Genomic DNA, 27,813 nt, shown 5'->3' with positions numbered 1-27,813 from the left:
GTGATCCCTGTATAGTGCACCCTTTCAGGTAAGTGATCCCTGTATAGTGCTCCCTCTCAGGTAAGTGATCCCTGTATAGTGCTCCCTCTCAGGTAAGTGATCCCTGTGTAGTGATCCCTGTGTAGTGCTCCCTCTCAGGTAAGTGATTCCTGTGTAGTGCTCCCTCTCAGGTAAGTGATCCCTGTATAGCACTCCACTCAGGTAAGTTATCCCTGTATAGTGCTCCCTCTCAGGTAAGTGATCCCTGTGTAGTGCTCCCTCTCAGGTAAGTGATCCCTGTGTAGTGCTCCCTCTCAGGTAAGTGATCCCTGTATAGTGCTCCCTCTCAGGTAAGTGATCCCTGTATAGTGCTCCCTCTCAGGTAAGTGATCCCTGTATAGTGCACCCTTTCAGGTAAGTGATCCCTGTATAGCGCTCTCTCTGCATTAGGCTCGTGCGCTCAGATCTCTTTAGACACACAGACAGCTGTCATTGCGCATGCACCAAGCAGAAGCTTCCGCGCGTTTGTAAACAACCAAAACCGCTCCCCCTACCCGCCCCTTTTCCATGAAACCACCCCTACTTTCCCTTACCTGGAGGTGAGCCGATAAGTGGGTGTGTTCACGTCTAACCCTCTGATGGATGGCCCCTCCAACCAATGGAAGAGGAGGGGTCCCTTAGCAACTACTCTATTGGCCAATGATGGGTGTGCGAGGGCGGGGCATGCGCTGTCAGGCTGAACGCAGTTCCACACGTCTGGCAGATCGCGCTGTAGCGGAGAGCGAAGCGGGCTGGCGTTGGGTACCGCGAGCAATACGCTGAGGGACGCAGCACCGGATACACTGAGGTGCACAGTATTGGGTACGCAGGGAAGTACAACACTGGGGGCACAGCACCAGGTACACTGACGGGCACTGCAGGGGGTACAGTACCAGGCACGCTGAGGGTCAAATAGGGCTACAACGCCAGGGACACTGATGGGCACGGTACTGGGTACAATGAGGTACACAGTACCGGATATATTGGGGGCACAGAACTGGGCACAATGAGGTACACAGTACCGGATATATTGGGGGCACAGCAATGGGCACGCTGAGGGGAATACTACGCGTACATGGGGGGCACAGCGCTGGGTACTCAGTACTGGTTACACCAGGGGGACATATTAGCGGATTCACAGGGGAGGGGTACAGCACTGACACACTTAGAGGGGCAGTACCGGGTACACTGGAGGTACGACAGTGGGTACACTGGGGGTACAGCGCTAGGTAAATGGGGGACGCAGACACCGGGTATAGAGGCTGTGGGGGGCAGATCGGAGCTGTGCGTGTTACCCTGTGCGTGTCCTCTGCGTGTTACGCCGTGTGGCAGCCTGTGGCAGGGTTAGTGTTTGAGTGTGTGTGAGCGGGTGTATATATGCGGCTGAGGTTGCTGGGTGTGTGAACGCCGCACAGCCGACTAATCATTTTGTATTTTAGGAAGTCGCTTAATCCGTAGAACGCGAAGCTGCCCCCTCTCTCTAGTATTGGGGTAAATTCTTATAGTCAGCCTCGCATATTTGCCCTCTTTCCTACGTGTTGCCCCCGTACCCTGCGGCTCTGCTTGTCGGCCACTCTCTGGCTGGGAGTGCTGGGTGTCCGGTCACTTCTCCCATTTTTCTCTGCTTTTTCTTTTGCCCCTTTGGCTTAGTATTTGTGTTGTTGCCCCGGTGTAAGCGTCTTGGGGGTGGGGGGGGCGGTAGTCGGGCCCCGGAGGTGTAAGCCTGGCTTGTGACGGGTGGAAGGCTTCCGCTGCCCAAAAGAGGAGCCAAACCTTGGGAATGTGGGGACGTGTTCCTGGTTTCCATGGTGACTGCTCCACATTTAGTGCTTTATAGGCTTGGCTCATTGACCCGGGGCAGGTTTGGCTCAGGATCCCGTAGCCACCTTTCTGTATGCCCCTCAGCGGGTTACTGTCACGGAGGCTGAAGGCTGTACCGCTCTGGTGTGTCACGCTGATGTCACCCTGATGTCACTTTGCACATGTAATAATGACTCGCCACGTATACATTATTATTATTTATTGTTTTATATAGCGCCATCAAATTCCATAGCGCTGTACAATGGGTAAACAGGACATGACAAGTAGTATGTAACATAACAAATTGACTAACAGAGACAACACGCGGCGTATAGCGGTGACGAGTAACTGGATCTTGCCTCTCCCCCTTAGATCTTCTGGATTATGAGTCTCCGGCTCCTTCTGGATTTATGACCCCGAACTCCCCATGATGGGCTGAGAGCGACCTGCGCGAGGAGGATGACCCACAGAGCCAGCCCGGTGAAAGCCTACGACTTCCTGCTCAAGTTCCTGCTGGTCGGAGACAGCGATGTCGGCAAAGGAGAGATCCTGGCCAGCCTGCAGGACGGCGCCACCGAGTCCCCCTACGGCTATAACATGGGTGAGTCCCCCTATGGCTGTAACGTGGGTGAGCCCCCCCCTTACAGCTGTAACGTGGATGAGCCCCCTTTACAGCTGTAACGTGGGTGAGCGCCCTTACGGCTACAACATGGGTGAGTCCCCCTACGGCTCACCACGTTTTGGTCAATTTTCCGAATATTTGTAACCTCAGAACGTCGGAAGTTCGAGTCACCGGCGAGTCCGGCCCCCACGTGACGGCTGACCCTGTGTGGCCTCCTCCAGGTTCCCGAGGATCTCAATATGTGTGATGGATTATGTGTTGAGGTCCTCGATATTATTGGTAGATCACGTGCTGAGGTCCATGATATGTGTGGTGGATCATGTATGAAGGTCTGTGCCGATAACGTGTCCAGATGTTCTGGGGTCTCGTTGGTTTGGGGTCTTGCCGTATACGCTCTTTCTTGTTCCGCTTGCGTTCTGCCGAGGGTGAAGGTGCAGCGTTGGGTGTGAGTGCTGAGAACGAGCCCCGGGGAAGAGACGCCTCGTTTCTCGTGTAATTAGACATGGCATCCGTGGACTCCTGCCAGACAGCGCTGTGATTGCCGGGGCTTCACCCACGCTGGGTCCGCGCGGCACCGGCGGCAAAAGATATGCGAATACCACTCAATTACTGATTTCAGGGGTATTTTGGGCTGATCTGCTGGACACGTTGGGTACGTATATGAGTGATCTGTGTCGCGGCGGGTGCGTATATGAGTGATCTGTGTCACGGCGGGTGCGTATATGAGTGATCTGTGTCACGGCGGGTGCGTATATGAGTGATCTGTGTCGCGGCGGGTGCGTATATGAGTGATCTGTGTCACGGCGGGTGCGTATATGAGTGATCTGTGTCGCGGCGGGTGCGTATATGAGTGATCTGTGTCGCGGCGGGTGCGTATATGAGTGATCTGTGTCACGGCGGGTGCGTATATGAGTGATCTGTGTCGCGGCGGGTGCGTATATGAGTGATCTGTGTCGCGCCGGGTGCGTATATGAGTGATCTGTGTCGCGGCGGGTGCGTATATGAGTGATCTGTGTCGCGGCGGGTGCGTATATGAGTGATCTGTGTCGCGGCGGGTGCGTATATGAGTGATCTGTGTCGCGCCGGGTGCGTATATGAGTGATCTGTGTCGCGGCGGGTGCGTATATGGGTGATCTGTGTCGGGGCGGGTGAAGTTATTGCCCCCGGTCAGCGTGACATCCGCCAGCAGGTGGGGGAAAGGAATCCGGTGACATCATTTGGGATCTGATTCCGGCAATACAATGATAAGCCGGCGGAATCCGTGTCCGATATACCGCCGTTAATGGTTTAATAATAGATCAGAAGCTCACACATACTGCGCTCTTAGCAGGTGCTGTAAGCTAAGTTGCCCAGTTACTCACGGTACGTGCCAGCTGCCCTGGGTTTTCATGGCTAGTCCCTATCTTATCTTACCCTCCTGGCTCTGAAAGCAGCTTTCACAAATCTTAGCAGGTTATTGCTCGTTTAGGCTCACGCACCCCGTTCGTCGCCATCTGTGTAGTTTAATGTTGGCCGCCGCTTACCTGTATAATCTACACATAATGGGGGTTTCTGCGGTAAGGGTCCCTGAGCCGGTACACGTCCAGCCCGGTATTCACAGTATTATTTATTCCTTCCGCTAAAGGCTTACTTATCCCTTCTAATCTCCGACGGCTGCCTCCTCCTTACAATAGAGACTTTTGTGCCTCGTTTCCTTCTCGATCTAATACGTAATATTTATCCCCACGACCTGGGGGTCGCGCGGCTTGTTCCGAATTCACCCAGTAAGCTGGTTAAATCCCCTCCGGTGCCTCCACCTGCGTGAGATCTGCTTGCCGAGGGAGTTCACCTGCGCAGGATCTCCCCGGGAGGGCGAGGACACTTTCACTGCCAAGAAACGCTTGGTGTGAGCCGTGCCGGCCGCAGAAATAAATAAATAACCGCTATATGATTTAAAAATGAAATTAATATTAAATATTAATCGCTATAATAATCATAATAAATAATTCTAAATAAAAAATACATAAATCGCTATGTGATTTAAAAATTTATATTAAATATGAATCGCTATACTAATAAATAATTCTAAATAAAAATATATAAATCGCTATATGATTTAAAAATGAAATTAATATTAAATATTAATTGCTATAATAATCATAAATAATTATACCTAAAAATCACTATGATTATAAATATTAATTGCTATAATAATCATAATAAATATAAATAAATATTCTTAAAAATAAATAGCTATGTGATTTAAAAATGAAATCGGTAACAATTAATTGCTATAATAATTATAATAATAATAATAAATATAAATAAAATAGCTCTATGATTTAGAAATGAAATTAATATTAAATCCGTTTTTATGCAATCTTATATTTTCTCCGCGCTTCATACCTTCTCATTTCTGTTTATTAGGAATACTTTGGGTACAGAAGTTTTTTTTTATGGACCAGATCAGTCAGAATTCGGTATTTATTTCAGAAAGTACCTTACTTGGGATTTGGAATCTCTTGGGTTTCCGGAGATCTTTCTGAAACATCAAATAATTGACTTATTCGCATATTTTGCGGTAATATCACCCGCGGATTACCGGTTACGTATTGAATTCTGGTGACTAATAGTCTTTTTAGTTGTTATTTCAGGTTTTTCCTGTATTTTTATGACTCTGCATTTTAAAAACAACTTTTTTTTTTTTTCCATCTGTCGTTCCTTTCGAACTAAGCTTAAATCCCAGTTTCATTGGGGGATATTCAGTAAACCTTATTTATGTTTTTGTGGGTTTTTTTGATGACTTTATTGGAACACGTAATATCCAACACGCCACCGACATATCCGTGATTCGGGCAAAATGATGAGGCAACCCCAAACATATGACCTAACACATCAAAAACTGTATTTTTATCTAAAGAGTTGTTTAGAACTTACATAGAACCTGGCAGCAGATCGGCCCCCGTCGGCCCATCTAGTTGCCCGTTTCTCCTGCTGTAAAGACTGAAACCTTAATCAGTCGTTGGTCTCGTCTTAGATTCAGGAGCCGTATGTCTATCCCATGCATGTTTAATCCCCTCGCTGTATTACCCTCTACCACCTCCGTTTAACGCTTTTCCGATCTCTCGGACGGTTTCCTGCGTCGCGGCCAACGACACGTGAAGATGTTACTTTCCAAAGTCAAATTCATCTTCTAAATATAGTCTCTGGCGCTCGGCGGGTCCTTCAAGGATTCCCTTTCTGCTCCAAATACTTTGGCTTCTCAAAACATCGACGCTGACATCCCCCCCCCTCGTGAGGACGCCGGCCCTTTAAATAGTCCAGATACCGCTAAGAGTGAAGTGTTTACTCTTCTGTCCGTGGAATGTGCTTGCGCGTGCTTCCCGTCACCGGGGCTTCTGTCATCCCGGCCAATTGTTTACTTAAAATATAGAAAGACATGGTCTTATCTTCAGCCCTGGGGTCTGTTTTATTTTTATTTATTTATTTATTATTATTTTAATATAATTTATTAATGGTGGACAATAAGTTCCGTCTTTAAAGGGACATTATTGGGATTTATTTTTGGAAATCTGAATGATTTAACGTGTGAAAATCACCCAGGAGTTCATTGAACACGACGTCGGGAAAGGTCTCCGGAGTTCAGGGGTATTAATTAATGCTAATTTAATGGTCTAAGGATACCTGATAATAAATGGGTGACGTGAGGAGGGACTGGGGTGACACAATGAAAAGAATTGTGCGTTGGCCACCGCGTGGGCCGTGCCATCAGAAGAAGTCTATCCCGGCTCACCGACTCTGCCGATAACGGGAAACGCTTTGTGGTCAGAGGTCAGGGTGGGCAGCAGAATCTGAGTTGGGGTCAAGTGGTGTGTCAGGAGGTGACGTAGCAGAACACGTGCCCCCAGATGATACCGTTCACAAAGACACCTATCCGCGGCATAAATATTGGGGATCCCGTCACACTCTGTGGCCATGTGTCGCTTCGCCCGTCGCTTCGTCAGAGCACCCCAAGTTTGGCGAGTCTGATCTAATTTTTAATGGCTACATTGCTTGTTACGGAGCTGAATCAGTGGGACTGCACCGTCTCTCGAAGTGTCTCCCTGATTGAAACTCCCAAAAATAATGAATTGAAAGGAGCCGCAAATAAAACGCAACAAAGCGCCATTTAGCGGAAGGAGCCCGATAATCTATGACTTTTTTATCACCTTTCCGTCTATTAACGGATTCTGTAGCCTGGCTCCGCTAAACACGATTATTCCGTAGGTTAAAAACCCTCCAGAGATGCAGGCTCCGTAGTCGCGTCCCACCTACCACTGTTTCTTTGACGTTGGCACAAAGAGAGGGCTTTTGCGCGGACTGAATAATTATACGGCCCCCGTGAATACGCCGCTGTCTTTCCACCTAATTTCTGCTCTGAAGATCTGGTGCCAAATGTAAGAGGTTTTTGTAACGTACATAAGAAATTTATTGTAAGGGTTTTTTTTTTATTTTCCACATTTTTGGGGTATGTGAAAAGCAATAAACAGTTTTGACAGCTTTTGGCAAAGGACCATGAAAGAGCGAGTAGTGTGTCGTGTTTTTTTTTTCCCTGCTTCATAAATAGCCGCGTTTTTACTGGAATTCTTGCTGCGAGAGGTTAGCGGATAAAACCTCTTTTGTGCTTCTGCCTCCTGATTCACGGAGAGCTGGAGATCCTGCTTCCCCGAGAGACTGTAAAGATGGAGGTAATATTCAACATCGTGACGGCCCTGTAACAATTCGCCCTGCCTCGGAGTCCGACCTGGTGTAGGAAGCAGAAGCATGGATAGGGCTTTATCTGCTCGGTTATGGCAGCAGGACCTGGTGTAAGGAGTAGAAGCATGGATAGGGCTTTATCTGCTCGGTTATGGCAGCAGGACCTGGTGTAGGAAGTAGAAGCATGGATAGGGCTTTATCTGCTCGGTTATGGCACCAGGACCTGGTGTAAGGAGTAGAAGCATGGATAGGGCTTTATCTGCTCGGTTATGGCAGCAGGACCTGGTGTAAGGAGTAGAAGCATGGATAGGGCTTTATCTGCTCGGTTATGGCAGCAGGACCTGGTGTAGGAAGCAGAAGCATGGATAGGGCTTTATCTGCTCAGTTATGGCAGCAGGACCTGGTGTAAGGAGTAGAAGCATGGATAGGGCTTTATCTGCTCGGTTATGGCAGCAGGACCTGGTGTAAGGAGTAGAAGCATGGATAGGGCTTTATCTGCTCGGTTATGGCAGCAGGACCTGGTGTAGGAAGAAGAAGCATGGATAGGGCTTTATCTGCTCAGTTATGGCAGCAGGACCTGGTGTAAGGAGTAGAAGCATGGATAGGGCTTTATCTGCTCGGTTATGGCAGCAGGACCTGGTGTAAGGAGTAGAAGCATGGATAGGGCTTTATCTGCTCGGTTATGGCAGCAGGACCTGGTGTAAGGAGTAGAAGCATGGATAGGGCTTTATCTGCTCGGTTATGGCAGCAGGACCTGGTGTAAGGAGTAGAAGCATGGATAGGGCTTTATCTGCTCGGTTATGGCAGCAGGACCTGGTGTAGGAAGAAGAAGCATGGATAGGGCTTTATCTGCTCAGTTATGGCAGCAGGACCTGGTGTAAGGAGTAGAAGCATGGATAGGGCTTTATCTGCTCGGTTATGGCAGCAGGACCTGGTGTAGGAAGCAGAAGCATGGATAGGGCTTTATCTGCTCGGTTATGGCACCAGGACCTGGTGTAAGGAGTAGAAGCATGGATAGGGCTTTATCTGCTCGGTTATGGCAGCAGGACCTGGTGTAAGGAGTAGAAGCATGGATAGGGCTTTATCTGCTCGGTTATGGCAGCAGGACCTGGTGTAGGAAGCAGAAGCATGGATAGGGCTTTATCTGCTCGGTTATGGCACCAGGACCTGGTGTAAGGAGTAGAAGCATGGATAGGGCTTTATCTGCTCGGTTATGGCAGCAGGACCTGGTGTAAGGAGTAGAAGCATGTATAGGGCTTTATCTGCTCAGCTGTAGCCGCGGGTCTTGGCGGTTTGCCATGTTGTGATAGATCTGCCCGTGAGCTCCTTGTGTAACCCGGAATATCTCGTCCGTAAAGCTTCAGGTGTTGGCTGACTGCTGTGACGTCACTAAAACCTCTGAGTCCTCTGAGACCCCATAACTAAACAGCGCGAGCGCCAGGTGGGTTCTTGGTCTGTTTAGCTGGTGGAACCGGCAGGCGTGTTACATGCGGGTGTTAAGAGGGATGGAGCGTGTGGGAGCTGTGTGCGTGTTCCAGGAGGTGGATTCTAATTTTGGTTCCAGCACATAAATAATTGCAATCTGGCACGTTCACAAACAGGCTCTGGGGCCGAGTATTGAGATTTAACTGTTTGCATGATAGAGCAATATGCATCACCCCCTAAAAGCTTTGGTAGATAAGTGGAACAGCCTCCCAGCAGAAGTGGTAGGGGGTAATACAGTGAGGGGATTAAACATGCATGGGATAGACATACGGCTCCTGAATCTAAGACGAGGCCAACGACTGATTAAGGTTTGAGTCTTTACAGCAGGAGAAACGGGCGACTGGACGGGGGCCGATCTGCCGGAGGGTTCTATCATCATAACGTGAACTAGAAAAAAAATTGTATATTTGGGTGATTTCGCAATTTAGATAAACCGGAGGGAAACGATGTTTTTTCTGGGTTTTTTTTCTGTTTTTTCTTTCTGGAAGCTTCGGACTTGGCGTCGTTAAGAACCGGTTCTAACTTGGGACGCTCTAGAACGTCCAGCTTTCGTTGTTGTTGTTGTTGTTTACGGACTGCGTAATGCAGAGCAGCTGTTCCCGATGTTCCGCGGCTTCGGGATGATTATCTGCTTTGCGCTCGGAGAGCGTCTCCGTTCCCAGAGAGCACGGATCGGGCTTCTTCTGGAAACCCCCTCGGCACAGCAGGGGACCGGGGGGACGGGGTATTTCTTCTCCGAGGAATGTTTAGTAAATAGCTCTGATCGGGGGGCCGGATACCCCCGAGGAGCTGGGTTTCTAGATTTTTACATCCGGCTCGTAACTTCTTTTTGGCTCCGTCTTGCCGTCTGTAGTTACCGCTTGTTTTGTTTGCAGATCCAAAAGTCACGCCGTTATCAGCTTTAACAGCTCAGATATCCAATCAGAGCCGAGCATATTGTATGGAATTCGTGTGGCCGCGGGCCAATCACAAACAGTGTTACATTCTGGCAATGGTAGCCCCCCCCGGTAGCCGGCCTTCTAATATTCGCCACCACGTGCCAGATGCCCTTTGATCTCGCTGTTTCCCAAGGCCCTGTATCTACTACTCTGTCTCATGGGTTTAAACAAACGGATGCTGTTGGGCCACCACATGAACGCAAGCTGGCTGCGGGACTACAAGTCCCATCTTGCTCGGTTGCAGGGTGATGGGGATTGTAGTTATTTGGATAGTGCAGATAATTGCTGTTCTCGTTAGCGAGAGGGGGTGCTGATTTCTGTCACCCACCCTGTTATAGAGCGAGTGCGCGATCTCTCCCACTCCCGCTACTTAGTCACTTGCGAGTGGGCGAGATATGCAGAGGGATTTATTTATTCCCAGAAACCTTGTAGCAACGAGGAGGAACGTCTGAACACGGCCATGGTTACCCGGCCCCGCGCATTTCTAATGACACGGCTGATTCCCGCCGTTCCCTTAACCCACCGCTTCCCGTACTGCGAGTCGTTTCTATGAAACAATATTTATTTTGACGTCCTTGATGATGTCATGCAATGGTTTGAAAGCGCCAGGCTTGTGAAGTCTCGTTTTTGGTCTGTTGTCTTCACATATTGTGACAACGAAGCCACCGCTCGCAGTTGGATCAGGAGATGATGGCCGAGGTCAACTCGTTAAACGGGGACAGGTTAGGGAACTAAAGGCGAGGTCTGCTCTGTCATGTCCCGTTTTCGCCATACGTGCCAATCTGCTTAGCAGATACAATCCATGGGAAACCATGATGTCATCACTACCGATGATGATGAAATAGCTTCCTGTTGTCACCTTGAACTGCCCGTCGGGCAGGCGTTTCACCGGAGCGTTGGACAGACTTCTGGTTTGGGTACACCTTGAGACTTTTCCCTTAAAATAAAGGCACTAAAAGCTAACTTTTTGAGTTAAAGTCTCATAACCCTCAGCCAGCCTGTATGCCCGGCCCTTACGGAGCGAGTCATTTTCTAGAACTCGTCTGGAAAGAAGTTCTCAGGGATCCCCGATCATCATTTTGAAAGCTTTCCGCTTGACAGCCTAAGGCTTGTGAGAGTTTATAACAACATCTTCAATGATTAAATATTACCTTCCCGGAAAGAGACCGCTGGGACCTGTTAATAGCAGGGTTGCTTTTAGGAATACAGTTCCCATAATCCCTTAAGGATGGTGGGACTTCTCCTGCTTTAAAGGTTCTCCCCAGGACTTGCATGAAAGCGAATCTCCATGCCGTGTTACCTCATGCACCGTGATCTAGAACAAGCTGGGACTTGCCTGCCGACGGACAGTCCCGGTGTTAAAAGCGATGTCCGCGTCGGGTGCGTTAATCAGAAGACCTTCTCGATGGCCACTAACGGCCGGTTGGAGCTCATTCTGAGATTCCGAGCAGAAGCTTCGTACGATGATTGCCTCTGACGGAAGGAGAGATCGCAGAACGATAATTGTCCCGAGGAATGCTACAGAACTCGATTCCCGCGCGGCTGCGATAACCTGTTATTCCATCGGCCTCGTCAGCATTTATTACGCAAAGCAGCGTATCCGTTAGAGGGGCATCCGCCGCGCAAGCACAGGGGCAACAAACAGCCAGGAGCCCGTGCTTTCCTGTTACCACGGACATTGGTTTTAAACGGGGTCAGTAAAACACCTTCTGTGTCCCATAACTAAGACTTTTCTTAATGAATGGACACTTCTCTTCGCTGTAGACGGTAACAGCCCCCCCCAGCGCTGTAGACGGTAACAACACCCCCCCAGCGCTATAGACGGTAACAACCCCCCCAGCACTGTAGACGGTGCCAACCCCCCCAGCGCTGTAGACAGTAACAACCCCCCTAGTGTCACTGATGGGACGGGGACCTGACTATTGTAGAATAAAGGGTTAAATCCACCCGGCTTCTGAGAAATGCAGGTTCCCTGGGCTGCGAGGGAATAAGATGCAGGAACATATGGCGGCACAGTTTTCATTTTAAATAATAGATCGCAGGAAGAAGGAGAAATTGAATATTTCATTAGCGGTTGCTCCGGCTGCCGGGGAGGGGGGGGGGCGTCTGTTCTCTTCCCGTGGCCCTCGGGGGAAGTAGCTGGGAGTCGTCATCCACGGAATCTATTGGAATCTTGCTACATTTATATTTTTTGCCTGGGAATGCGTAATTACCATGTGACACAAAAGCAGGCACTGATAGGTTGTTGCCATAGAAGCTAAAAATAAAAAAAGAAAGCTTTGTAAACCCTTTCTATGCTAAAATGAGACCCGCTAAAGTTTATTTGCATAACATACTGGAGGGAGTTTGAGTTTTTTGTGTAAGGGGAACAGAACCTTTAAAGGATCTCGTTAGAAAGTGGAAGGGTTAATACCAGACTGGTGCGGGTCATTCAGTTTGGGGTAAAAACATAAGGTATCTGTACAGGGCGGATGTTTTTTGTATAAACCAGCATAGAGCTGGACTTGGTTAATCGGCTAGGAGCGTATATTAGCACGCATTCTCTTATACTCCCTGGGGCTGGTCTACTAAGCACGCGTTTTAGTATTTTTGCGTTTGTGGGGCGGCACCCTCCCCGGCCGCGTTCTCCGGAGATCTTCCGGTCGTCGGGTTTATCAGAAGCCGTTGGCGCTTCCCACCTCCCCCTCGCTGCCAACCTGTCGCGCTTACACTCCTACACAGCCAATTATCTGCCCGTCACGGATTAAAAATATTCTCTTTGTCCTCTTTACATTTTCTTACGTAATTACCCCCGCAAAGCAAGCCGTTTAACCCTCGCGGCTGGGAAGCTGTACCCGAAACCTTTATTGGGGTAAAGAAAAAAAAATCATGGGTGGGGGGCATTTTCTATACCGGGGGACGTGAATCCTCCGGCGATAATAAAGCGCTGATCGGGGTTATTATTATTGACTCAATCATTGGCTGTTAATTTTATGGAGTTGATGTAGATCTGCGTAGAGGATGGATCTTTGGTGGGTTATGACATCATAGCACGGAACACTGAGGTTTTACTCTTGGAGGGGGGGTCTTTACAAATGGGAGCAAACATTTGCCCCCTATCTCGACTACCCTACGAGGAGTACTTAGGGTGCACTTGGGGCTCCCAGAACCCAGGTTTACCAACCATGACCTCACTCATTAACCCACCGATCTCCACCGTGGCCTGGGAAATCTTTTTTTTTTTTTTTTTTTTTGCCGGTTTGATATATGAGACACGGAACCCTGAAAGTTCCAAACCCCCTCCGGGTTTCTGACTCCCCCGAGGTTCTGACTCCGTAGAGCGTCTCCTGCGATTACCGAAGCTCTGCTCGGCGTGATGGAGCTCCGTGTTTGTTGTGTGCGTTAGGAGCTGGTCCTCCGCCGGAGTTGGCTCGGCTCGCAGCTTCGCTGTTGCTTTGTACTCTTAAATTATTCATGTTTATCGGCTGCGCTGACGCATCGTGTGCTTTAAAGCTTCAGGTCAGGGAGTTTGAAAACAAAACCCCTCCGGGTCTGCGCTGCTGAGAAGAACTTGGCCGGCGGCTGGGGCTTTGCGTGGAGTCCTTGGTGGAAACCTCTCCTGACCTTTCCATGTCTTCCTTCGCGCTCGTCCTCCATGGTCAGGGGAGGTGGGGAATTGTCTCATTTCCAGCTTATTTCACATGGTTTGCTGCTTGTTAACATTCAGGCTACAGCTCTCCAAATTCAAACGATGACATCATTAACACAATGGAGCCAAGCTAACCGAGCCTCGCTCGGACTTGGAGGAGACCAAGAGGGATCACCTGATCGGTAACCGTGCCGTGGGGATAATGAAATGTCAGCACCGTCTTCAGTGAGGTTTCGGGATCAGAAGGAATGTTTTTAGCATCGTTATATCTTCTAACGCTACGTTGTAACCGCTGGCTCCGTCGGCGAGGTTCTGCCAGGCGGGTGACGAGGCCAAAGGTTGGGTGAAGGTCGTCTGGGCGAGTGGAAAGGATGAGGGTCGGGCCAAGTCTGAAACCGCCGAGTGGCATACTCACCTGGACAGATACACGCCAAGCACATGTATGACATGCACAGAGCCACACGTCACCCCAGAGGGCGCTAGTAGTGTAAGTGGTATCATGGAGAATAACCCCGCAGGAACCTCTGTACCGGTGAATGGGTGAGCGGCTCTGAATGCCTTCGCGTGAAATGATGTCATACGGAAGCCGGGTTTTAGCCGATTCACCGTCAGATTTTAAGCTCTGCTTGTCCTGTTTTCCGGAATATTTTATCAGCCGGGACCCCGACGTTTCCACCGCCTCCCGGAAACTAACAGGAAGCCGCGTCGTCACGGGAAGCGGGATCCAGAGGGCTGCCAGTGGCCGGCCCTTTAACCTGTTCAGTACCAGTGGGTTAAAAGGCAAGTGGCCAGCCCTTTAACCCGTTCAGTACCAGTGGGTTAAAAGGCCAGTGCCCAGCCCTTTAACCCGTGCAGTACCAGTGGGTTAAAAGGCCAGTCCTTTAACCTGTGCAATACCAAACAAAGCACTCACAAAGTGAGTTTAACCATTACAGGGAGACGATTCCACGGGGGAAATCACACCTCCCGTGGCTGATATAAATAACCCGTTGTGAAGAGAATGAATCACACCTCCATTACCGGCTGCCGGGTGTCACGCTGAGCTGTCCCTATTTAACTCTTTGGATGCTTTAGGTTTATCGTCTTTAATATTATTGTTACTGTTAAAGTTATCTGTTTGGTTTTAAGTGAATGCAGCTCGGGTAACATGCCCAGAGTGCCCACTCAGCATCCAGTACAGCAAAGGATTACAAAATAAGTCCTATATTTAATTTTATCACATTGAAGTAGCTTCACGCTGAGGGACACGGATTGTTCGTGCGCCGTCGTAATGACACCGGTACACCAATATCAGTCAGGATTTGCTGTTTTTTCTGGCGCACGCGTGTGTATGTGCATATTAGTGAGTGTGTGCGAGCGTGTATGTGTGTGTATGAATGAATGAGTGCGAGCGTGAATGTGTGCGTATGAGTGTGTGTGTTAAATATTTATATCTCTTTTTTTTTTTTGAGTAGCGGGAGGCGATTGTACATTTTCGCAGGAGCTTTTTCTCTCCCTTTTTACATGAAGTTGGCTTTACCGGGATTACCGGAAATACCGATTTATTGTTAGGGTTTTATTGAGGGAAACGATAGATTGTAAAATATTTGGCAAATAAAATTCTCTTATCTTTCAGGAATTGACTACAAAACGACAACCATCCTTCTGGACGGCCGGAGGATAAAACTGCAGCTCTGGTGAGTGCTTTCATTCTTCAGTTTACCTATCGAATGAGTTTTGGCCCCAGGGGCCACAGTTCTTGGCTAAGGAGAATCATCCCCATCCCTTAAACACCCTTTTTTCCACGTGTCCAATCACAGCCTCCTCTAAACAGGCGCCCGGCCTTCCACCGAATGTGTTATTTAACCCTATATGATCTCAAGGGGTCGTCCAATCAGCTCCTCTCCAAGAAAGTAAAAGAAATGTAAAATATATTAATATGTAGTATTAACGAACCCGTCGTTTTTTTTTTTCTCTCCCGTTCAGGGACACCTCAGGACAAGGACGGTTTTGCACTATTTTTCGTTCTTATTCCCGGGGAGCTCAGGTGAGATTACAGCAAATATATCCATCCGCCTCGCAGCGGCATTATGGAAATAATTAGTACTTTTTTTTATGCCCCAAGGAAGGTATTAAGAAACCTTTTTTTTTCTTTGTAAAGGGCTAAAAGGGTAAATTAAAGAAAACATGAAAATCTTCGGTCATGCCAGCATTACGGCAATAGAGTAGATCTCGCTTTGATGAGCGATGCCATTGTAACATTTAATTTACCAAATTATGATTAAAAAACCCTTTTTTTCCGTCTGCAGGGCGTGATCCTGGTTTATGACATCACAAATCGGTGGTCTTTTGATGGAATTGACCGATGGATAAAGGAGATTGATGAGGTTGGTGATCCGGTCGCTTCCTCTCGTGTTTATCGGTATCACCCTATGGTGGCAGTGCGTCATTTGGTCACACCCACTCCGTGGGTGGTATGGGGGTGTGGCTAAGTGGTAGCCCACCCACAATCCCGCTTATAATAGTCATATTTTAATGTTGCAGGTGAGGGTATGTGGTGTTTACTCGTCAAATATCTTTATCCGCTCCTGAGAATGTGACTAAAAAAAAAACTATGAATGTTTAAAAGGTAGGATTTGATGCGATTTCCCCTTTAAGCTTCTGTTTCCCTTCGTTCCTTCAGCATGCCCCTGGGGTGCCCAAAATCCTGGTGGGAAACCGCCTCCACCTGGCGTTCAAGCGCCAGGTCTCTACGGAGCAAGCCCAGAGCTACGCCGAGCGCCTGGGGATGACGTTTTTTGAAGTCAGTCCGTTGTGCAACTTTAATATCACGGAGTCCTTCACGGAGCTGGCAAGGATAGTGTTAATGCGCCATGGCATGGACCGATTGTGGAGGCCAAACAAGGGTACGTCTGCCAAAGAATGCTTTCACGTTAATCCTTTAGATTGTAAGCCTGCGGGCCGAGTCCTCTTTACATGATGTATCCATTTTGTGTTAATCTGTAATTCTAGTCTTGTCAGACCCTTTAAATGCAGGGACTGTCGCTGTAAGAAGCTCCGCGGGAGATGCTGGCGCTATATAAATAAAAGAGAATAATAAAAACAGCCGCCTTCGCTGGGAAGTCGCTCCGGGTGACTACTAATTGGCACACACTGCCACCTAGTGGCCGTCCAACAGACCAAATTACAGAAGTTCTAAATCTAAATAATGATTTAACCCTTAAATACTTTCTGTCTCGCGTGATGGATCTTAACAACCCCTATCGCTCTTTTTTTTTAATCGCAGTACTGAGCTTGCAGGACCTCTGCTGCCGGGCGATCGTGTCCTGCACGCCGGTGCATTTGGTGGACAAGCTCCCTCTGCCGGTTGCCTTAAGAAGCCATCTGAAGTCTTTCTCCATGGCCAACGGCCTGAACGCCAGAATGATGCACGGCCGCTCCTACTCTCTCACTGCCAACAACGCCAACAAGAGGAACAGCCTCAAAAAAGCCAAGATTATCCGTCCCCCCCAGAGCCCCCCGAAAAACTGCTCCAGAAACAGCTGCAAGATCTCCTAGTCGCCGACCGCCAAGCTGGAGCGGAGCCTCGGGAGAGCCGCCTGTCTCCGGAGCCGGGAGGAGCGAGAGAGCGTTCCGCGGAGCGGGAAGTAACGGAAGGATCTGTCTTCTGGTGATAAAGCTGCTTTGATTTGGGCGAAAGGACGCGTTCTTACGAGTCTGCGAGCCGTCGCCGTGCGGTAACCGCCGCGTACAAAATGCATGAGGATTTTTATTTCCTTTTTTTTTTTTGTGTTTGACCTTTTTTTGTGCTTATAAAGGGAATTCATTTTGCGTAATTCAGAGCTTGTGATGGAATCCGTACCCAGCCTCGCGTTTCCGTGTAACACGCCAACTGCACACTTGCTTTTATTTTTTTAAGGTAAGTTAATTTGCGGAATAATCGCAGACGGGAACATTTAGAGAGCGCGGACCCCCCCAGCAAACAAGGGGTGCAGCGACCCAAACTATAATCTGATCTTTCTAGATTTTTATTGCTTTTTTTAATAAAACTTTAAAATGAAGTTCAGATTTGTAACCCAGAGGCACTACATACGCTGCAGAGATGTACAAAGGATGCACTCACCGTTATATTTGTGTATGAAACCGGTTCTTTGATAATGGTTTGGTTTTTTTTTGCGTTTTTATTTTAATTGTTATTTAATATTTTCTGGGATTAATCAGTGATTATATATAATATATATGCTTCTATTTCTGTAAAATTGACCATTTTGTACCAGATGTAATAAGCGTTGCCGTGTTTTAAAGAGGAGGAAAAAAAAACAAAAAAAGCCAAAGACGTGTTTGACTTTTGAGCGTTTTCTCGTGCGAGGAATCGGTGAACGGGACGTGATTTGATGAACTGTTTTATAAGAGAGAACACTATTATTTAAAAAATAAATGTCTTTCAACAGCCGGACTGCTCGCCGTTATTTGCAAATATACACAAAATCAATATATTATATTAATGTATATTTTATTATTTTTTGGCCCAACACGTCCCTCCCATCCATCAGCAGGCTCCTGAAATTGATTTAACATAAGAAAAGATCACGAGTGACATTTGGGTTTCATTAAGTGGGGTTAGAAATTAGTAGTTTTTCTTTAGCGGTCATAAAATAAACACATAGAATCTGACACCAGCTCGGCCCCTTTCGGCCCATCTAGTCAGCCCCCTTTTCCTGCTGTCAAACAATCAGTCGTTGGCCTCGTCTTAGATTCAGGAGCCGTATGTCTATCCCATGCTTGTTTAATACCCTCACTGTATTACCCTCTACCACTTCTGCTGGGACGCTGTTTCACTTATCCACCACCCTGTCAGTAAAGTAAGACTAGTACCGAGGTGAATAGCTGATATATGTCACCCTGATTAAAATTGCCCCCGTCTCCTAAAGCGTGCATTGTGTAAAATGTCCTAATCTGTCATCAAGTAATCTGTGAACCTCTATCAGATGTGCAGATAATCTGTCGGAAAGAAATTAGATTAGATTTTACGCAGATGGATAACGGATCAGAGTGATGGGTGTGATGAATATGGCTGTATATCTGGCTGGTGTTTTGAGTAAAGGCATTAGGATGTTGAAGACCTCGGCCGCCTACACACCCAGGAATGCGCGGACTGATTATACAGAAGTGTTCCAGCACTAGAGAAATCTCCATGGAAACAGCCCTGACCCCGGAATACGGATTATAGAAAAGATTAAGCGCTTCTTTACAACCATAAACTGAACAAGAACGGCAGGAACATTCCATCGTTACCATGGTGATTGCACAAGTATTGTTCTTTGTCCCAAATTCACACATTGTAAAAATCCTGCATATGATGCAATCAGCCCCGAAAAATGGTTGCGTATTATTGACGCGCCCAAAATTACAAGAAAATAGAATCAATAGAATAGTCTGAATTGAATGTATATGAATTTATATAAATGGGATGTATATGAATGGGATTTAAATGAATTGAACATATATAAATGGGATGTATATGAATTGAATGTAAATGAATTGAATGTATATGAATGGGATGTATATGAATTTATATAAATGGGATGTATATGAATTGAATGTATATGAATTTAATTTATATGAATTGAATGTAAATGAATTGAATGTATATGAATGGGATGTATATGAATTAATGTATATGAATTGAATGGATATCCATTAATGTATATGAATGAATTGAATGTGAATGAATTGAATGTATATGAATTAATGTATATGGCATATGTGGATTATCCCGCCTCGTCTGCCGTATGTCCTAGATCTCAATGATTTGTTCGCTAAGTGGATTTTGGTATAGGAGAGGGGAGTAAGCGTGATCCACCGTCCAACAAGTATCGTCCAATCCTTCCCTTATACGATCGCACTTCCTGCCAATCAGGATTGCTGGCGCAGGGCGTTTTTGGGTGCGTCAGGCAGGTAACCCAACGAACCGATTGCTCGGGTTTATTGTGTTCATAACGCTGCGCGCAGCAGAAAAGACTCGTCGCAAAAAAAAATAATTCTATACAAGAATTGGGGCCCAGAGAGGGACTGCCCAAAGTAAACCCGGGACACTTGGTACAGTAGGGGAAGGTAATAACCAGTACAGAGTATTTTCAAGACATGATAACCCTATATATAAAAATAATTATTTCTAGACTCCAAAACCAGCATTATATCGAGGGATTATGTTTACTGTCTTTTTATAATAATAAACAATAATAATCCTAATAGTCATAATATTTTTTTTATTTATTTTTAATTATTTTATTGTTTTTATTATCCTGCTGGGAATAAGCTCTGTTCGATTGCTCGGCACTCGTCAAGTGCGTCACGTGCTGGGGATCGGCTCTGCTGGGAGGCGTCACGTGGCTGGGATTGGTCGTGCAGCTCGGGGCTCTGCTAAGTTGCCTGCGGAAGCCGGAAGTTGTTTTGTGTCACGGTGGTGGAAGCGTCTCGGTCTCCCGGTGATGATGTAACCGGCGGCGCCGGGGCTCTAACAGCGATAGTGGGACGGAGAGAAAGCTGCCAGCATGAATTTGTTACCCAGTAACCCGCACGGCAACGGCCTGCTGTATGCGGGCTTCAACCAGGACCACGGTGAGCGAAGAGGGGCAAAAGGGAGGGGCAGGGGACAGAAAGGGGCAATGAGTGGAGGTGAGAGGGAGTGGCAGGGGATAGCAAGGAGTTGGGGTGAAAGGGAGGGGCAGGTGACAAAGAGGCAATGAATGGTGTGAGTGAGAGGGGCAGAGAAGGGCAAGGAGTTGGTGTAAAAGGGGGACAGGGGTCAGAGAGGGGCATGGAGTGGGGCTGCCAGGTGAAAAGGAGAGACGGGGCAGAAAGGGACATACAGCTGGGGTAAGAGGGAAGGGTAAGGGGCCCGGAGTATAGGTGAAAAGCAGGGGCCTGAGGTGGAAATGGAATAGGGGTGTGTGAGGGTAAGCAGGCAGGATATGGGAGTAAAGACTAGGCAGTGAGTGTGAGTGAGAGGGCAAAATGAGTCTTGAGGGCGGTGAGTCAGTGTATGAAAGAATGACAATGATGTGGAGTGTGAGACGTGGGGGCTCCTGGATGGAGTGTCAGGGAGAGAAGCTTCTGGAGACAGTGGGGGTGACATGATGGAGACTGAGCACTTGACAGCGAGGAGCGCATTAGCCGGTGAATAGTGATAAAGGAGAGACACATCTATGGGGCTTATATGCAGGAGGTGATGATGATGCAAAAGTTGTCTTATTACCATAGCAACCAGCTGGAAGGTTGTAGCTGCTTGGACCATTCCATCTGTTGCTATGGTGATAGGACCACACTATGCATCACAGACACTTTTTATACTTACCCCCATAGGGTTCATGGAGAGAGAATTAACGCAGCAGCTTTTGGGTTTTTCATTTATTTTTTTTCCTCGTGATTTTCCCCGAGTTCAGGGAAGCAGCAGATCTCAGCTCATTGTCATTTCTTTTTTAACCATGAAATTAATTTAATATTCGTTAATAAGAGTGTTTAGTGAATACACAGAAGAAGTCACCAGTCTGTAGTGTTGTGCGTATGGAATAACATTATCAGAGGAATGGCTGATCTCTCTGGAACCTATAGATAATATGCAATACCAGAAACGCGTATGTTCCTGTGTCCCCCTGACTAAGCGTTCCTGCCGTCCCTCAACATTCACTCGCACGTTCCAACCAAACCCAGGATGCTGACTGGGCTCCGGCTCCTGATTTCTGTAACGGCCATTAACTCTTTGCTGGCTCATACGGCTATTATTTTATCCTTTTTGTAAAACATATTTAGGGAGAAAACCCAGAAAATAGTTTCTGTAGAAAAAAAACTCTTCTAATCTTAATTAGCTACTGTCTGAAAAAATGTTACATTCATCCACTGACACGTTGTAACATTCTTTTTCTAATGGGGTGTTTGTTTCTGCTAGCTGTCTGGGAATATATAACCTTTATATATATATATATTGTATAATAATATAAATCATATAATATTTCTAGTTAAATAATGAGATATGATTCTATCCACGATACGTGTAGCTCGCCTCTCTCCGGTATACGCAGCCGTCTGATCACCGCTTCTAATGGTTTTCCTGTTCTGCGTTGCAGGCTGTTTTGCATGTGGGATGGAGAACGGGTTCCGCGTGTACAACACAGACCCGCTAAAAGAGAAGGAGAAACAAGGTGAGGAGACTCTGTGACCGCACGGACCGGCCAGCAATCCCGGTTAACTGTAACGTCCAAGACGCTCTTACATCATTAATGACAGCGGCCAATGTCGGCTAGTAAGACCGCATCTGTTAGTATACAGTTGATGGCGGCTGGCGACACACGCCTAATAATGCACCCCTTCACACGGAGACGGGTTCCGACGTCTGGGGCGTGTTCTGTGCGTAAATTCATATTCTGAAGCAGGTGCTGTGACCCTTTGTGATACTCCGTACATTGTGCAGTGACAGGTTTAGTTGCGGTGCCGGGGGCGGCTCACGTCTGGCGGTCACTGGGTTATATATCCGGTAGGCTGGATCCCGATCTGTGTGTCTGGGGCGATGTTGCATTTTTAGCTGTTTGTCCGACTAACTCTAGAACCTTTTGTGTTTTTCTCTCCGCAGAGTTTATGGAAGGCGGCATCGGCTACGTGGAAATGCTCTTTCGCTGCAACTACCTGGCTCTGGTGGGAGGGGGGAAGAAACCAAAATACCCCCCCAACAAAGGTAAAATATGTCATGTGATAATTCTAAGCTTCCTTCGGTGCCGTCTCTGGCAGTCTCTACGTGGCTGTAATGGTTTGGGGTATAAATGTGACGGGTGTAATAAATCATACTGGAAACCCAAACCATTTCTATGTGATGAAGAGATGGGATTAGGGTTACAAGCAGTGGCGTCGCCAGGGGGGGGCCAGAGGGGGCCATGGCCCCCCCTACATTATGCTGTGCCCCCCAGTGTGCCCCCCCCAATTGAAACGCTATACCATTGACCCGGTGTGCCGGAACACTAAGCTCTAATTGCAGCCGATGCGGCTGACAGTTTCAAAGCGGCTGTAAAACCGCCTCCGCTGACTGCTTAATGGATTGCAGGCATGCCGATCACTGACTGAGGCTCTTCGTCCCGCCCCTTTGAAGGGGGCGGGCTCTTACGGAGCAGTTGCTTGTCACTGCCTGACAGGGAGAAGAGCGTGAGGGAGAAGAGCAGCCTGCTGTGTTACAGTGGAAGAATGAAGGCCAGCAAAAAAAGTATTTTATTTTAAATAAATAGTGGAGGTGACAGAAGGAGGGACATTAACAAGGGGGGGCTGCATTGGGAAAATTAAATAATACAAAAAGATGGTGGCTGGGGACATAATTACACATCAGGGTGGTTAGAAGGATGTCACATATATCAATACACAAATGGGGGGTGTTAATACACATGGGTATGGGGGCCATTATATTAACCAGTACAAGGGGTTGGTGCATCAATACACAAGGGGGGGGCTGGCTGGGGGCATCAAATAAATCAATACACAAGGGAGGGGGGCTGGCTGGGGGCATCAAATAAATCAATACACAAGGGAGGGGGCTGGCTGGGGGCATCAAATAAATCAATACACAAGGGAGGGGGGGCTGGCTGGGGGCATCAAATAAATCAATACACAAGGGAGGGGGGCTGGCTGGGGGCATTAAATAAATCAATACAGAAGGGAGGGGGGGCTGGCTGGGGGCATCAAATAAATCAATACACAAGGGAGGGGGGCTGGCTGGGGGCATCAAATAAATCAATACAGAAGGGTGTATTGCAAAAATGCACAAAGGGGGGTGGCTGGGGGGGCACAAATACACAAGGGTCAATACACACAAACAGCAAAGCAATGTGTTATCCCATCCTGATGTGGGGGTCCATGTGGCAGCAGAGCCTGTCCTGGGGTATGTGTTTGGGTGTCAGTGTGGCAGAGCCTGATATGTGTTTGGTCATCTGTTTCCTGGCACTTTACTTGCTGTAGAGGGTTAAATAGAACTTTGTAATTTTTATTTATCCAGATTTTGTTGTCACTTCAGAGGACAAAACTTTCTAGGCCTAGAAATCGGAGGAAAAGTAAAGGTTTTGTGTTATTTACTCTTATTTCAATCTGAATATATTATTAAAAGTTAGATGTTGGTTGAGAGTTTGAGAAACTCAGTTCTTGATTTCATTATACAGGACGCTATTCCCCTTTGGTTTCACGGCCTTCACAGACCAAGTGCTACTCAGCTTAGTTATATGCAGCTGTATGCATTGTGTTATCTGTGATGAGTGTTCATTTGTTCATTTGGTGACGCAGCGCTAAAATGGTTGTGATGCATTAATGGCTAAAAGTTTTGTTGAAGTTTCCATTATGTCTAATCTCCTTAATTTATTTGGGCCTTTTAACTTTTTTGATTTCTGGGATTTTAATAATGTGATAAAAAAGAATGATTTATAGTTGTTTGGATGTCAAATAGTGTGTCAAATTCTGTTGATCTGTATCTGCTATGTTTCCATACATTATTTATGTATTCATGCAAATACAGGTTTTTTTTTCTCATTCAGTTGCGTGTGCTGTTTCCATGTGTTGTTTATTTGATCTATACCTGAACTACAGGGTGTAAGTAAAAGAGCGGTATGGTTTAGTGAATGAGGGGACAAAGGGACTCTGGGGATGATTACAGGGGAGAGGACCTCTCAATGTCACGGTGCAGTCAGAAGGAGGGAACACTGCACTGACTCTCACTGTCTTCCCCTGATCTGCAGTCAGTGTGGCAAATATATTGGCAGCAGGGTTTAATATTAATATATATTGGCTACAGGGGCTAATATTAATATATATCGGAAGCTGGGACTAATATTTATATATATCGGCAGCAGGGGCTAATATTAATATATATTGGCGGCAGGGCCTATTATCAATAAATATTGGCTGCAGGGGCTAATATTTATATATATTGGCTGCAGGGACTAATAATATATATCGGCAGTAGGGGCTAATATTAATATATGTTGGCAGCAGGGTATAATTTCTATGTATATCGGCAGCAGGGAATAATATTAGTATGTATCCGCAGCAGGGGCTAATATTAATATATATCCGCAGCAGGGGTTAATATTAATATATATCGGAAGCAGGGTGTAATATTTCTATATATCTGCAGCAGGGTCTAATATTTATATATATTGTCAGCAGGGGCTAATATTAAAGAATTAAAAATAACTGTCACTTTATTTTGAAATCATATTTTAATCACAGTCTTTACTTCAAAGAGATAAATACATATTACGTAGTTAAAAATGCACGTCTAACGTGTGTATGTATATATATATATATATATATATATATAGTGTATATGTACCGTTTTATAATTGGCCCCCCTACTTTGGTCCCTGGCCCCCCATGTGCCCCCCCTAAATATGAAAGCTGGAGACGCCACTGGTTACAAGGCATCTGTAGTTAAGCAGATACTAAATTATCAGCAAATTCCATGCCTTTTACTACTTTGTACCAAATTTCTCATTTTCCCCCCTCTCCCCTCAGTGATGATTTGGGACGATTTAAAGAAGAAAACCGTGATTGAAATTGAGTTTTCCACGGAGGTGAAGGCGGTGAAACTTCGCAGAGACCGGTCTGTATCTCCGCAATAAAACCTTTTGGACCTTACAGGCTTCCTGAGTAATCGTTAACCCCTCGCCTGCTGTACCTCAGCGGTGGGATATTTTTATTTTAACCCAGGATTCCTTTATGATTTATACTTTAGTATACAAGGTACTTGCCGATCTCCGACATTTAAAATCACAGAAGACGAGTTTATTTTGGCAAACACAGGCCCTGGAAGATTGTCCTAGAAAGCAGGGATTTTTTGTTTGTAGCCCCCACCTTTTATTGTGCGGGGTGTCTGGGGTATAACCGGATGCTCCTTGTTCTGTGTCTTGCAGGATTGTGGTGGTTTTGGATTCCATGATTAAAGTGTTCACTTTCACACACAACCCTCACCAGCTTCATGTGTTCGAGACGTGTTATAACCCTAAAGGTGAGGTGTGACTTATACCGCCTGTTGGGTTAACCTTTGAGCTTCTTTTGTTGAAGGCATCTCTTGTGTTTACCTTTCTGCTTTATCACCTATTTCCTTGTCGCGTTTCGCACCTAATAAAGTGACGATGCTCTGTTACCGATACGTCCTTCCTTGCTATGTCCGTGACCTGTATGAAACCTGTGCGTTCCAGGGTTGTGCGTCCTGTGTCCGAACAGCAACAACTCGTTCCTGGCGTTCCCAGGAGCTCACACCGGCCACGTACAGATTGTGGATCTGGCCAGCACTGAGAAGCCCCCTCTGGATATCCCGGCTCACGAGGGAGTGCTGAGCTGCATCGCGCTAAACCTACAAGGGACCAGAATCGCAACTGCGTCGGAGAAGGTGAGCCCAATTCGTAGCAGATACGCTGTCGGGGTCGATTCACTAAGAGCAATTAGTCTGGGAGCGAAACCGTGAGCCTCTGCAGTGTCCTTACTAAAGTTTGGGCTTTTGTATAACAGCTCAAATAAATAGGATGGGGTTTCGAAACAGCCGCCCTACCCTTTGAAAGAATATTTTAACACGCAGTCCTGAAGATAAAATACATGATATGGAGGGCATTCCTGTTTGTGTAATTAACACGCGTTATGTACTGTCTGGCAGCCGCGTGATACGAGGTTATGTTCTGTATCTCTAACGCAGGGAACTCTCATAAGAATATTTGATACGTCATCCGGGCATTTAATCCAGGAGCTGCGCCGAGGATCACAAGCGGCTAACATATATTGGTGAGTTGCGCCTTGTTCTTCATACCTGCCTTATTTCAAGGGTGCTTACGAGGTCCGAACTAGTACAGTTTCCTTTTCTTCGCTCTGTATTACAGTCAGCTTTTTAATAGCGAAGGGAAATCAAATCTTTTGAACGCTTTGTCCGAGTCACTGGAACCTTTTGCTCTCACGGCTGATGCCGTCACCTGTGTTTATACGTCATTCTCCTGCTGTACAGTCAGGGCGGTTGAGAAGCAGATTTCACTGCAACGGAATTCAGTGTCTGTCTCTGTCTTGTTGCAGTATTAATTTCAATGAAGACGCCTCTCTGATCTGCGTCTCTAGCGATCATGGTACCATTCACGTCTTTGCTGCAGAGGATCCAAAGAGAAATAAGCAGTCCAGGTACGTGGGTCGGTAGCTACCTACCGGTATTTCTGCGGTGCCATAAAATGAATACATACAATTAGTGAGTTTTAAGCCCTGGCGGGACAAAGCCTTGTGCCGTCTACTGCTGCTAAGTAAGAGATTTGTAAAGGGTAATTCCTTAAGTAGATATTATGTGTCCTCTATTAAAGCGATGATGTAAAATGACATCATAGCGTAGCTCACATTGGTTGCGTGATGATGCCCTGCTCTATATTTTAATTCCCTTTTTTCTTTTTCAGTTTGGCCTCCGCCAGCTTCCTCCCGAAGTACTTCAGCTCCAAGTGGAGTTTCTCAAAGTTTCAGGTCCCCTCTGGATCGCCTTGTGTTTGTGCCTTCGGAACCGAGCCCAATTCAGTCATAGGTAAGCCCCCTGCCCCCCCCCTCTTTGGAGAAAGCCATTGGGGTCTCTTGTGCTGAGCTGTGTGGCTGACGCGTTTTTTTTTTTGTGTGTCTCCTTTAGCAATTTGCGCAGACGGCAGCTACTACAAGTTCCAGTTTAACCAGAAGGGCGAGTGCACGCGCGACGTCTACGCGCAGTTTTTGGAAATGACGGACGACAAACTCTGATGGGGCTGAGCGGGGAAGCTTTTGCTGAAGGAACTCATTCTGGATGCAGAAACAGGACGAGCAGAAGGTAGCTCCGGCATTCTTACAGCGAACTCCTTTCCGTTGGGTTTCACGTTCCGCCGGGTAGTAGCGCTCAGATCATTTCATTACCGTAAGGCTTCGGATTGTCTTTTCTCTGTCCTGTCGTCACCTGATCGGAGGTGCTCTTTTAACACTCGGATAAAGGAATTTAGTTAATGAAGCCCGTCCTTAAATTCCTTCATTTCCTGCCAGCGATTAATACATCTGCCGGATGCCGTTTTGTTGGGTTTTTTTTTAAGCTGTACGCGTTTCAGAAGCGTTATGGGATTTAGTACAGATATTATCTATATGAAGATAGACTATTTAATAAATAACAGACCCGAGCGAAATGTCTGAGGACAGAGTTCCCCGACATCTCTGACAGCCAAATGCCTTGTTCACCTGCTTGGCATTTAATGAGTTAATACTGTACCAAACACCCCCCACCCCTCCAGCACGTCCCCCAAAAACTACTCCATGTCACACTAGTGTTTTTACTGCAAAATGCTTTAATCAGTGGATATTTACCCATTTATCTGCTGCCACAAACTGCAGGACCCGACCGCGGTCAGCACTGCTATTTTATTTCAGGGGTAACCAATAGCCAACTCTCTGGTGTTTTAACTGCAACTCCCATGAGTCTCAGTCAGCACTTGGCTGGACCTCTGCACGCTGAGACTCATGGGAGTTGTGGTCTGAGCCGGCCGTCGGCTGCCTCCGGCCTCGATCGTTATCAGAAGACCACTTGGATTTGCGATTCTAGGGAAAGAAAAGCCACTTTTGTTGCC

General features: G+C 46.9%; 2 protein-coding genes across 3 annotated transcripts; both read left to right on the top strand.

The window, feature by feature from the left end:
* The first annotated feature begins 720 nt into the window (after positions 1–720).
* On the top strand, positions 721–17,639 carry RAB40B (RAB40B, member RAS oncogene family). Of its 2 annotated transcripts, none has more exons than XM_053453872.1 (7): positions 721–840; positions 2,191–2,419; positions 14,823–14,883; positions 15,173–15,233; positions 15,496–15,573; positions 15,870–16,092; positions 16,473–17,639. In XM_053453872.1, exons 2-7 carry the CDS (start codon positions 2,278–2,280, stop codon positions 16,742–16,744), a joined length of 837 nt encoding a protein of 278 aa, XP_053309847.1. In that variant the 5' UTR covers positions 721–840; positions 2,191–2,277; the 3' UTR covers positions 16,745–17,639. The 2 variants fall into 2 exon arrangements, with proteins under 2 accessions (XP_053309847.1, XP_053309848.1); XM_053453873.1 differs by having other exon boundaries at positions 755–826.
* Positions 17,640–19,604: 1,965 nt separating this feature from the next.
* On the top strand, positions 19,605–27,206 carry WDR45B (WD repeat domain 45B). Its single transcript, XM_053453587.1, has 10 exons — positions 19,605–19,807; positions 21,313–21,387; positions 21,816–21,917; positions 24,728–24,815; positions 25,126–25,220; positions 25,414–25,604; positions 25,905–25,990; positions 26,273–26,374; positions 26,638–26,759; positions 26,859–27,206. Exons 1-10 carry the CDS (start codon positions 19,741–19,743, stop codon positions 26,963–26,965), a joined length of 1,035 nt encoding a protein of 344 aa, XP_053309562.1. The 5' UTR covers positions 19,605–19,740; the 3' UTR covers positions 26,966–27,206.
* Positions 27,207–27,813: the final 607 nt, after the last annotated feature.

Source organism: Spea bombifrons, chromosome 13 (assembly GCF_027358695.1).
Source record: "Spea bombifrons isolate aSpeBom1 chromosome 13, aSpeBom1.2.pri, whole genome shotgun sequence".
NCBI classification, from domain to species: Eukaryota; Metazoa; Chordata; class Amphibia; order Anura; family Pelobatidae; genus Spea; species Spea bombifrons.
Note: the sequence above shows the minus strand (reverse complement) of the source record. Positions and strands in the feature narration are given on the sequence as shown.

What these genes read in the sequence shown, in the direction of transcription:
- RAB40B (XM_053453872.1), top strand. Translation starts at nt 2,278, where the DNA reads ATGACCCACAGAGCCAGCCCGGTGAAAGCCTACGACTTCCTGCTCAAG. An exon ending in CCCCTACGGCTATAACATGG is followed by an intron (nt 2,420 to 14,822) that starts GTGAGTCCCCCT and finishes CTTATCTTTCAG; the next exon opens with GAATTGACTACAAAACGACA. An exon ending in AGGATAAAACTGCAGCTCTG is followed by an intron (nt 14,884 to 15,172) that starts GTGAGTGCTTTC and finishes TCTCCCGTTCAG; the next exon opens with GGACACCTCAGGACAAGGAC.
- WDR45B (XM_053453587.1), top strand. Translation starts at nt 19,741, where the DNA reads ATGAATTTGTTACCCAGTAACCCGCACGGCAACGGCCTGCTGTATGCG. An exon ending in AAAATACCCCCCCAACAAAG is followed by an intron (nt 21,918 to 24,727) that starts GTAAAATATGTC and finishes CTCTCCCCTCAG; the next exon opens with TGATGATTTGGGACGATTTA. An exon ending in CAAGCGGCTAACATATATTG is followed by an intron (nt 25,991 to 26,272) that starts GTGAGTTGCGCC and finishes GTCTTGTTGCAG; the next exon opens with TATTAATTTCAATGAAGACG.